Source organism: Podarcis pityusensis, assembly GCF_964106645.2.
Source record: "Podarcis pityusensis genome assembly, chromosome: 5".
Classification (NCBI taxonomy): Eukaryota; Metazoa; Chordata; class Lepidosauria; order Squamata; family Lacertidae; genus Podarcis; species Podarcis pityusensis.
The window spans coordinates 4055554-4067769 of NC_138032.1; the positions used below are offsets into that span (position 1 = coordinate 4055554).

A 12216-nucleotide genomic window follows, 5' to 3' on the forward strand; every position below is an offset into this window, starting at 1 on the left:
GAGCCCCGCGGGCTCGCTGTTATCCCGTCACTTCCGGGGCGGCTCGAGGACGCGACGGAAGCGGCGAAGGAGCTTGGTCACGGGCTAGCAGGGCAGGCAGCGCCGGTCTCGGAAGGTCTTCCCCCTCACCCCTTTCGCCCGCCGTTTCCCGGTTCCCTCAGCGGAGACGCCGGCGGGGGACACGCGACGCCATGATCACCTCGGCCGGTGAGGGAGCGCGCATGCGCGGCGCCGGGAGGAAACAAGAACCCCCCCCCCGCCCCGGCCGCTTCTTTTCAGCTGAGTCAGGCAGGGCCCGAAGCCGCTTCCCGGGAGCCCCGGCCCAGCCCGAGGGGCCACTGCCCGGCTCCTCGTCCCGCTCCTCTTCCTCTTGCCCGCTGCCCTTAGAACCCTAGAACCGCAGGCCCGGAAGGGACCCCCGGAGGTCATCTAGCCTGACCCCCTGCCACGCAGGAGTCTCCGTTGGGAGCGGCCTTTCCCCCTCTGCCTCGCCGCCTTCCTGTCATGACTTGTCGCTCGCGGGCTTCTCGTGAAGCTGAGCGTCGGGAGCTTCAGGGCGGAGGGAGGTTCCTGCGCGTAGTCGACCGGGGGAACTCACCGCCGCAGGAAGGCGGCGGCGGCGGCCAGCGATTCACGGGGGAGGAGAGAGAGCTGTCCGTGGCTAATGGGTCGGATGGCTATGCTCTGCCTCCGCAGACAAAAGCAGAAACGGTGGAAACGGTGGAGAGTTGCTCTTTCGCTCAGGACCTGCTTGCGGGTTTCCCACACTGGGCATCTGGTCTGCCGCTGTGAGAGCGGGACGCTGGACTGAATGGGCCTTGGGCCTGATCCTGCAGCAGGGCCCTTCCTGTGTGGACAACTTATGGTCTGTGTGTGTGGTTTGGGAGCTGCAAGGCCAGGGAGAAAACAATGCTGTCCAGGGTTGTAAAGACTGCGGAGAGAATAATTGGGTGCACTCTTTCCACCTTAGATCAAATCTATGCTTCCAGGTGCAGAGATAGCGCAGGATAGTGCGCACCCCGGAAATGATCTCTTTCAGCTTCTGCCTTCTGGAAGAAGGTATAGGGTTATAAAGACCAGGACTAGCCGCCTGAGAAACAGTTTCTACGCAAATGCAATTCTGGTTCTAAATGCAGCATAAGGAGTCTCTATGGTATATTGTATTTTAAAATGGGGTTTCAGAGTTTTTAGGGGTTTTTGAATGTTTCATGTAGATTTTCAATTTCATTGTTCTGTATGGGGCAATGACAATAAAGATATCGTATATCTGTTGTGCCAGAGTCACTGCCCCTGTTCTTTTATTGGGGGTGAATGTTGGGTGCCTTACAAAATGTATATTTTTAAGCAACAACGGAAATCGGGCATGTTGACACACATGGTAGGCTTATTCAGGTGCTTCAGGACCCTGGAAGTTAAAACGTCTTTGAGTTCTAGGCTATGCACTAGGTGGTAATATGTGTAGTTAAGACTCCAGTGGGTGCCTCTGGGCAAAACAGCTGTTGGGGCAGTGGGGCAGTGGTTGGCGTGTCAGGCTAGACTGTGGGAGACCCGTGTTTAAAATGGCTCAGCCACAAAGTGCATTGGGTGATGCTTGGTTGCTGTCACTCAGCTCAGCCTACCTCGTAGGGTGGTTGTGAGGATAAAATGGGTGAGGTGCTTAATTTCCACACTGTAAATTTCCAGAGGTGAGTGAGGGTCATACAAGAGTTGGTATGTGTGCTGTAGTTGTGGGTAGTTGAGTGCAGGACCGTTGTGTCTTGACTGTTCATGTGCACGTAAACATGCATGTGGACATAAAACAGGTCTTGCAGGTGTCAAAATGCCTCTGTTTTCAACTGTGAAAAGTTCTAAGGAATGATTTTATATGGAGAGGGGTGTGGGGAAAGAGACATTTCTGAAAAAGAAGTGTAGAAGGCAACACTCACACTTGCTAAATGTTAGCCATGACTGGAGTAGTGTCTGCCAGGCACTGATTGTGTTCAGAAAGAGCCCCTAGAGATGGGTAGTGGAATGTAGAGGCACTGGCCCTCTTGTTTTGAATCTTACCCTTATTTTTTAAATTGTCTCTAAGGATTGGGGGAAAGGGGTAATTAATTGCTAAAGGGGATTTTTGTTTGTTTTTTAAGAAAATCTCTGCAGATGATGAACCACAGAGGAACAGTGGATGGGGAGAGGTGGCCATCAGTTTCTGCTTTTGCCATACATTTTCATATCCTACTATCCACTTTTTCTCTGTTGCTCTCTGAGGGAACACTTAGAACTCTAAGTGGTCAGAACTCAGCTTATTTGGGACTATATTTTTGATGTGCATTGTGGAATATGCAGTAAGGCTCTGGGGGGGAAAAGGAAGAGGGGTTTGCATTTAACCGTATTTGCTTCCCTCTCCTGTTATTGATTTTACTGTATTTATTTGGAGCCGTACAGTGAATGACTGCCAAACAGGTTTTCAGACTTCACCCATAGAACTTACTAGCCCTCTTGTTCATATGCCCTGATGCTAGCTGCTTGTGTAGGAAGGAAAACGCAAAACATGCAAGTTTTGTACTGCTGTTTTGCTTGGTTGCAATTCTTTCTTGCCACAGGGCGGAGCTATTTACAACACTTTGCCAATAGTTGAAATGTCTTTAGTCATTCATGTTGCCCATGAGAAGTAGCCCCACATAGCAGCCTCAAGGCTCTTGCTTACTTTCCACATTGGGAAATTATTGTTGCAAGACATGTGGTTAGATGGCAATAAATAGAAGTGGAAATACAGTCCCCCCGCCAGATTGCCTCTTATGCAAGTGCCGTTGAAATGTCCTCTTTGACACCCTAAAACTAGGTTCAGTGTGGCTTACTCTTATTTAAATGTGCATAGGATGGCAGTCATAAGTCCAGTGTGCTTTATGCAGGAGTAGTTTTTAAGACACAAATGCCCTTAATTATTAAAAAGTGTTTGTGTTTACCAAAATGGGTTGTATGATGTAGAATCTGCTGTGACAGTTCTGCATTGATTTCTGTGATGACTAACATGACCTTTCTTTTGTAGCTGGAATTATTTCACTGCTTGATGAGGAAGAGCCAGAACTTAAGGTAAGTGTGTAAGGTTTTGTTTTTACACACTTGTTCATACAGGTATCTGGGTCAAGGATTATCCTTTTATCCTGTTTTTCAGGAAAAGCAATTGAGAAAGTGTTAGGTAAGAGCCATTTTTGCATCCGTTCCATTCCGGAGGTGGTAAAACAGAGAATGGGAGAAGCACATACAGTCATACCTTGGATCCCAAACGTCTTGGTACTAAGACGTTTTGGCTCCTGAACACTGCAAACCTGGAAGTAAGTGTTCGCTTTGCGAATGTCCAACAGGGCTTCCGCGGCTTATGATTGGCTGCAGGAGCTTCCTTCAGCCAATCAGAAGCTGCAATTTGGTTTTCGGACGTTTTGGAAGTTGAATGGACTTCCGGAATGGATTCCATTCGACTTCCAAGGTACGACTGTAGTTGAAACTTGGCATATAATTGATGCATAGCTGGTCATTAAGGTTGACATAGTTCTTAAAATTCTGTGTTTTTAAAGTTAACATCTGAAGCAGCCATTAGTATCCTCATTGTCAGGTTCCAAGCAGCACTGTTAATTTAGATTATATGCAGTACACTGCCATTCTGTTAAACATTGCAATGATTTAGTTGACAGCTCAGCCATTCTTACAGCATGCAGCTTATAACATGGTTAGCCAAAACATAATGATGTCAGGAAAGACAACGCTCACTCAAGAAGAAACAGATGTTGGTGGATTGCAGTGATGTTTGGCCTGCATTGGGTATTTTTAAGCTTTAAGTAAAACCCTAGTCTGAGAAGAAAGCAGGGCTGACCCCGGTCCATGGTGAGCAAGCTGGTCTAAGTAAAAGGAAAGTAGTCATAGCTTTATACTCTCTACTTACTCAGCCACACTGAGTTCACTATTTGGGAGAAGGTAGCTTGGCACTCTGCCTTTTAAGTCAGACGAAGACATGCAAAAGTGGCCTGGAAGTAGTCAAATAATTCTCTGCCACCTGCCTGCATTCCTTTAGTGGGGCCAACTTATCACTGTGCACAGAAGTTAGTTTCTGCATCCTTCTAGACAGATATTACAGAGTAAGCTGGTAAATGTAAGAGTTATTTTGGGAAACTACATGGTAGAGATGGCTATACTTTTAAGACCTATCTATGCTACACAATTCTGCACTTGTGGGATTCTGGGGGCAGAGCTCTAATAATTTAATTCTCGGTTTTCGCAGGAATTTGCTCTTCAGAAACTGAATGCTGTTGTCAATGACTTCTGGGCAGAGATCTCTGAGTCAGTGGACAAAATGTAAGAAAAAAATTATTTCTGGCATTAGGCTGGTTTTTCTGTTCAGAGCACAAGGATGAAATGCACCTGTCTTATCTCTTGGTTAATAGAAAAAAAATTAGATTCTACATTCCATAAGCTGAATTTCTTGGTTTAGGAATTGCATATCCATAATCCACAGGACGTTAGTTGATATGTGAAATTTGGTTTTTGTTTAAAGGAGTCAGTCATGACAGCTGATGGTTTCTCCCTTGCATTTGCTATAGTGAAATCCTGTATGAAGATGTTGGCTTCCGGAGTCGTGAATTTGCTGCTTTGGTGGCTTCAAAGGTGTTTTATCACCTGGGAGCCTTTGAAGAATCACTGAACTATGCCCTGGGAGCAGGCAACCTCTTCAATGTCAATGACAATTCAGAATATGTGGAGACGATCATTGGTAAGTCTGGGCTCTGAATCGGAAAACATTCTAGCTGACTACCCTGGTTTGGCAATGTGCTAAACGGAGTATACAGATTTGGCAAAGTTCTGGTTTCCAGGATTTGAAAGAGAAGTGTTTGCTTTATTTAAATGTAAATTTGCTTAATGTGGTGAAACAAACTTGCAGTTTTTACTTGGAATCCAGTTTTAGATGTTATGTCAGTTGGTGCAAGGGGCAGAATATTGTGAGTAACGGACTCTTTGCAAGTAGAGTGGAAGGAATTTCTGCATATAGCAGAACATTGTTCTGAAGAGCATGAGATCTTCAAAGGTAGCTATGCTGTGGCACTTTATCCTACAAATAATCTTGCAAGATGAGAAACTTTGTTTTTAATAATGAAAGCTGAGATTGCACAGAATACAACTTTTGCACCCAGTACAAAGAAGCACGTGCAGAATCTTGCATGGGATGAAACCATGAATGCTTAGCACAGGATTTTTGGTTTTTTTCTTCAAATCAGAGGAAAATAAATGTCTTAGTCCTACAGTGCTGTTAAATTAATAAATGATTTTGTGATGAAAGTTTCTTTGAATTTCAGCTTTAACTTGACAGGTGTTAGTACTTCATCCTTATTATTATTATTATATTTATTACTGTATTATTATTATTATTATTCATCCTGAGGATATACAGTCATACCTTGGGTTACAACCACTTCAGGTTGCGTTTTTTCGGGTTGTGGACGGCCGAAACCCGGAAGGACCGGAACGGGTTACTTCCGGGTTTCGGCGGTCACACATGCGCAGAAGCGCTAAATCGTGCTATGCGCAGAAGCACTGAATCGCAACCTGTGCGTGCGCAGACGCGGGTTGCGAACGCTGCGGATTGCAAATATGCATCCTGCACGGATCACGTTCGCAACCCGAGCGTCCACTGTATTGACATTGTGACACTGGGCCAGTTGGAGAAGCTGAACAGGGAGCATGTGCGTTTCTTTTCCCAGCAAAGTGCATTGACCATTACACCAAACAATGTGTGGAAAATGCCGACCTGGCCGAGGGAGCAAAGAAGGCCGTGGATCCGCGTCTGGAAGGAATTGTCAACAAGATGTTCCAGCGCTGTTTAGATGATCACAAATACAAGCAAGCCATTGGGATTGCTTTGGAGACGCGCAGGCTGGATGTCTTTGAGAAAACCATTTTGGAATCGGTGGGTGAAAGCACAGGACGTTATGTTTGACACAGGCACACCCTAAAACAGAAGTCCTGTGCATGCTTACCTGAGAATAGCTTTCGGTGGGAATTGCTCCTCAGCAGACATACAGAGGGCTGGGCTGTTCATCCCCTGCCTCATATTGGCCGTGTAGTTCCACACAAGGGACAGCCCTCTGCACCCCTTGCCTAGCTTCAAGGCCCTCTGAAGCCCATCATAACTGCCCCCTCTGCAGTTCCAGGCTTGGTGCTGGATGTCACAGGATGCTTTTGCACCTGGGACTCAAAAGGCCACCCATTGCTGAGGTGGTCGTCTCCAGCTTTCCCCTTTGACTCCTAGAGAACAGGCTGAGGCTTGCTTTAGCACTTGATGGTGCAAGAGGTCCTAACCTCAGACTTCATCTCTAGATTGAAGCTGACGAACAAGTCAGAGAGTTTTTCCATAGTTGTGTTGTGTCCTTCAAAGCTCAAAAACAACTGTGCTGCACAATTCTTGTCTCTTCAGCTCCAAGCTAGAGCAAAAGATGGTGCTCTTCTTGTCAATGTCACCAAAGTTTGGTGGCAAAAGTGGCAAATAGATTGTGCCAATTAGAAGTTAGGAGTGGATTATCTAAGGCCACCTAGCAGCCTTTTAGTTGAAATGAGACTTCTTGGCTCATGGTCTTGGGCACTATGCTGTGCCAGTTCTCAAAATGTTGCCTATCTGTATGTAGGCATTTCAGCAGTGAGATATAGAATGAGGTACACTTTCCAGTAATTTGGATTGTGTTCATGTTTTGCATTCAGTATTACTGAAGCCGGTTTGGTGAGACTTGCTTGGGTTGATTAGCCAGATTAGTTTTTGTCACATTTGCATTATTTGTTGTCTCTCTCCACCTCATGACCCTCCAAGAAGATAAGAGGTAGGCCTGTTAGCCATGGGTAAAAAATAAATTACAATTGTGAAAAATAATTTTACAGCAATATTTTCTTTCATGGCAGAATGATGTTCCTGGAATGCTGGCGTACAGCTTAAAACTCTGCATGTCTTTGATGCAGAATAAGCAATTCCGCAACCAGGTACTGAGAGTTCTGGTTAAAATCTACATGAACCTAGAAAAACCTGACTTCATCAATGTGTGCCAGGTAACGTGCTATGTATGTACATATGGCTACAGACCACATGCTAGTTTGCCTTGGGAGCAGGGGAAGAGGAGAGTATGCGTACTTCACCCTTTGGAAGAAGAGGTTGGGGGGGGGGGGATGTAAGACGCACATCATCCATGAAAATTGTGGTTGCTAACTCAAATTAACAGAGATACATACTGGGACCTGCTTGCTAAAATTCTTCCATGTTCTTCTGGCCCCTTGGCCTGTGGTTCAAGAGAAACTCACAACAACTGATGTAGCTTGGCTCAGCTGAAGCACCCACTGTGTTGAGTGCTTTAGAAACACATCAGCTGTTTTGATGTATTTTGGCAACTTGTTTTGGTTGTGAAACTTTCCCCCCCTTTTGGTCGTTAATGCTCTTAACGAATGAGTGCTTGAAAGAAGCCGGAGTGGGATAGTGAAAAGGGTTGGGGTGGAATTAGCGAAGTCACTGCATGAGTGGAATGGCTTCCGCTTCTGCCACGACGCGGGAGGATTGGGGGAACTCTCAGAGCAGATTTGGGAGGGTTCAGGGAAGATGTGGAAGAAGAGAATCTCAGGGGGGTTCCGTTGCATGATAGGAACATCTTCAACCCTTGGACTCTACATTTTTGCTCAACCCAAAAGCTGAGAGGGTGGAACAAAACTATTATCTCTGTGTAGCCTACCTCAGAGTTGTTGTGAAGGTGTACAAAGGGGAAAAGAGGAAGGGAGGAAGATTTATTTCAGGGACTTGTTTGGTATATTATAGTGGTTTCAATGGCATGCAGGAAGCACTATAATAATGCCCATAAAAGCATAGAAATGGGGAACACCCCCCACTCCAAACATTAACATGAGCTCATTGGGAATGGGGATCAGATACATGTTTCTAGTAAATTTTACATAATGAATGGGTGAGAAATCATTGGCCTTATGAAACTCCTACTTCCGTGCTGAGACATCCTCTGACTTTTCTTCTGTTCTCTCTCCCGCAGTGCCTCATCTTCTTGGATGACCCGCAGGCTGTGAGCGACATCTTGGAGAAGCTGGTCAAGGAGGACAACCTTCTCATGGCTTACCAGATCTGCTTTGACTTGTATGAAAGTGCCAGCCAGCAGTTCCTCTCTTCCGTTATCCAGAACCTCCGCACTGTTGGCACCCCTATTCATTCTGTGCCTGGATCAACCAACACAGGGACTGTCCCAGGGTCAGAGAAGGAAGGGTAAGGGAGCTTGTGCGAGAGGCATCCAAATGGATGGCATGTGGCTTGAAGACACAAATACTGTCAGGTGCTGAGCTGCAAGGTGAATTGCCCTCCAATGTGGTGTATGGCAGAGCTAGCCTTGGGATTTAACCAGATCACAGGGTGGGTTTTGGTTAGATGTCAGGGAATCTGCTTCTTGAACTAAAGAGAAGAGGACCAAGCAGTTGTACCCTGTGCACTTACCTTCTCCCTTGAGTGTATGTAAATACCGTACACGATGATATACGATATCTTTATTGTCATTGTCCCATGCAGAACAATGAAATTGAAAAACTACATAAAACTACCACAAAACTACATAAAACTACCACAAAACTACATAAAAACTACATAAAACTACATAAAAACTACATAAAACATTCAAAAACCCCTAAAAACTCTAAAACCCCATTTTAAAATACACTATACTATAGAGACCCCTTATGCTGCGTTTAGAACCAGAATTGCATTTGCGTAGAAACTGTTTCTCAGGCGGCTAGTCCTGGCCTTTATAACCCTGTACCTTCTTCCAGAAGGCAGAAGCTGAAAGAGATCATTTCTGGGGTGCGCACTATCCTGCACTATCTCTGCAGCTTTCTTATGGCACCTGGCAGCATAGATTTGATCTAAGGTGGGAAGAGTGCACCCTATTATTCTCTCTGCAGTCTTTACAACCCTGGACAGCATTGTGTTCTCCCTGGCCGTGCAGTTCCCAAACCACACACACAGACCATAAGTTAATACACTCTCCACAGTGCAATGGTAAAATGCCATCAACAGGTCCTTCAGTCATTGTATCTATACAACAAAATTGTGCCGCCTCTCCAGCAATAATCTTGGAACTTGTAGTTTGGTTTAAGATACTGAGTCGTCCCATCCCCCCCCCCCCCCGGATAGCCATAGATTCCTCCTACAGTTCTATTGAAAAGCAAAGTACTGTAGATCTGACAAGCCCAAAGTCTCCCCACCACTAGTTGTGACTGTGGCTTATGTGTCTCTTAGAAATAAACTTCCAGAGCGCTCGCAGGCCAGTGTTTCCCATTTGTCGGTGTTTATATATGCCTCTTTTTTTTTAAGGCTCCCTATAGAAAAAAAGAGCACAGAAGGGAGATGGATTCAGCCTTGCAAAGTTGTACGTAAAGGGAAAGGCATGCTCCTGCTATTGGGGTGGGGATTCAAATATGTATTCCCACAACTGCAATCTTCAGTGGTCAAATGCAGAAAAAGCTTCAGCATTTGATTCTGCTGACTGTATTGACTGGCCTCAGTTGTGAACATGAGAAACACCGTTGCCTTTTCTCTCTTGCTTTAAGAGGTGTGGAGACTTGTAGAAGCGTTAGGACTGTGAAATGAAATGTTCATTACCTTATTGATTCCTGTGCCCTTCTCAGTAGTTTTGGCATAGGTTACAATGCAAGTTAGACTGTTTTCCTCTCTCTTTTCTTATAGTGATACCATGGAGACAGAAGAAAAGACAAATAGTCCTGTTGCTGCAGTGAAGGCTGTCCAAACCGTAAGTGTTGCTGTGTGTAAAGCATCCTTGATGCATAGTTTGTTTATTTCATAAGATTTCTTGACTGCATTTTATCCTGTGGGCTTCAGGGTAATGCACAATATTATTAAAATCACAACATCCTTGCGTATTTTGCTATAAAACAGAGACCCAACTATAAAGCAAGCAGAGGCATTGCACAGTTGTCTCACTGCAGCCTTGAAAGGCTGTGGAGCACGGTGTATACTCTCTTCCCCAAAGCACACAATCACAGGGTTATAGTCCTAGATCAACTTGACTTTGGCTGCAGTGATTTTACTACTTTCAGAACCTATGCAACAGATCACCCTCAGATAACCGTGACTTCTAGGGATGAGAGAGTTACTAATTCCATATCTTTCAGGGATGGAATGCTTGCTTAATGCAGCGTGTTTTTCCAACAATAAAAGATCAGAGCTGCCCTGTGAAGCCCACGTAAAGATTTATTGCTGTTTTACTGTTCAGTGCATTAGTGTGTGTTATAAAGGTTTGCCCTTGAAAGTAGGAAACAAAATAATGCCTTATTTGGTCATTGATTGCAGTTGTAAATATTTAAGTTGAAAAAGTCGCACTTTGCAGCTGCTTGTGACGCTTGGAGGAGAAAGCACCAAATACAGTAGGGTAAGAAAGGAAAAGAAATTACCCTAAATGTAGGGCTTTTTATGCCGCTTTCCTCTTACAAGAGTCAGTCTTATATGGGGCTCTCCATTGGCCTCCATCCGTGGCAGTGTTCAAGTGTGCGCTGACTTGGCTTCAGTACCGTAATTCCTACAACCGTGGTGCTCCCAGGCCATTTTCTGGGCACAGTGCAAATTTCCTCCAAATTGTGGAGGTTTTCTTGTTGCTTGTGTGGACGTTGCAAGAAAATTAAATGACCTTCAAGCAGATAGTAAAAGGTAAAGGTAAAGGTAACCCTGACCGTTAGGTCCAGTCATGACCGACTCTGGGGTTGCGGTGCTCATCTCACTTTACTGGCCAAGGGAGCCGGCGATTGTCCACTTCCACAGACAGTTTTTCCGGGTCATGTGGCCAGCATGACTAAGCCACTTCTGGCGAACCAGAGCAGCGCACGGAAACGCCGTTTACCTTCCCGCCAGAGCGGTACCTATTTATCTACTTGCACTTTGACGTGCTTTCGAACTGCTAGGTTGGCAGGAGCAGGGACCGAGCAATGGGAGCTCACCCTGTCGAGGGGATTCGAACCTCTGACCTTCCGATCGGCAAGTCCTAGGCTCTGTGGTTTAACCCACAGCGCCACCCGCATCCCATTCAAGCATATACAAATGTTTAAAAAGAAAAAAAAAAAGTGAAGAAGTAGAGATCCCATGCATTAGTGGAGATTCCATGCTGTTTGAGTGAGCATTTGGGAAGAAGTGTGTCTCGAATTGTTTCCTTTGTGAAAAATAAGCGCTACCAAGGTGAACGCATACAGAAATTATCCCAGAGGTATTCCTCAACTTAATGCTGGAATGCAATTTGAAAAGACAGAATTGAGAGGGATTAGCTTAAGGTAGGGTTGGTCAGAAAGTAGATTGGGATCTACTAGTAGACCCCCTGCAGGATTTGCAGAAGTTGGTGAAGGTTTTCTTGTTCCTGGTTGTTTAGCAATGGAAATAACAAAACTACTTTTCCTACCTAAATTTGGCTGGTGAAATGAAAAAAGCTAATAGGAATGGAATTCTGAAGGCAAGTACTGTGAGCTTAGTTGAGTCCTGTTAGTGAAAGCAAACTCTTCGCCTTAGAACACACACAAGAGACATCCTATTCTCTTAATTCTACCTGTATCTGTTTTGCACCTAGCTCTGTCTTGGGGTTCTAGTGAATACAAAGTACTGTAGATCTGGCAAGCCCAAAGTCTTCCCACCCCTAGTTATGGCTGTAGTTTATGAGTCACTTCAGTGGGATGTTTTCTACAGAAATATACTTAAATATACATTTATTTATTTATTTTACAATAAATGAATATAGAGGATGAAATCTCATGAATACTGATGGAGATGGCAAAATAAATCTAGCTGTACTTGGTACATGTAAACTTGCCAAAGCGACCATGGCTGATAAGGTTTTACTGGGGTTTTGAGATACTTGTTGGGATTTTGAAAAGTAATCTTTTTTGTCTTTTTCTGCATGTGCATATACGAAGAACCCAGAGTCGAAAGATCAGATCCCAAAAATGATTAAAATATTAAGTGGTGAAATGGCCATTGAGTTACACCTGCAGTTCTTAATACGAAACAACAACACAGACCTCATGATTCTAAAAAACACAAAGGTAAGGCCTATATATGATTTGTGTGGGCTTGCTTCATCAAGCGCTGGGAGATAATTTTGGATTTGAGGCTGAATAATTCATCTTAACATTTCGATAGCATTACGTTACCAGCTAGCTATTTAA

At 44.7% G+C, this 12216-nt stretch overlaps 1 protein-coding gene across 1 annotated transcript in view; it reads left to right on the forward strand.

Annotated features, from left to right (window-relative positions):
* The first annotated feature begins 25 nt into the window (after positions 1–25).
* Positions 26–12216, forward strand: part of PSMD1 (proteasome 26S subunit, non-ATPase 1) — an 85625-nt gene continuing 73434 nt past the window's right edge. The window contains exons 1-9 of the mRNA XM_081007402.1: positions 26–207; positions 3029–3072; positions 4256–4329; positions 4575–4744; positions 5730–5935; positions 6919–7062; positions 8043–8269; positions 9740–9803; positions 11965–12093. Coding sequence (XP_080863528.1) covers positions 192–207; positions 3029–3072; positions 4256–4329; positions 4575–4744; positions 5730–5935; positions 6919–7062; positions 8043–8269; positions 9740–9803; positions 11965–12093 — 1074 coding nt within the window. The 5' untranslated portion in view covers positions 26–191. The remainder of the gene's footprint in view (positions 208–3028; positions 3073–4255; positions 4330–4574; positions 4745–5729; positions 5936–6918; positions 7063–8042; positions 8270–9739; positions 9804–11964; positions 12094–12216) is intronic.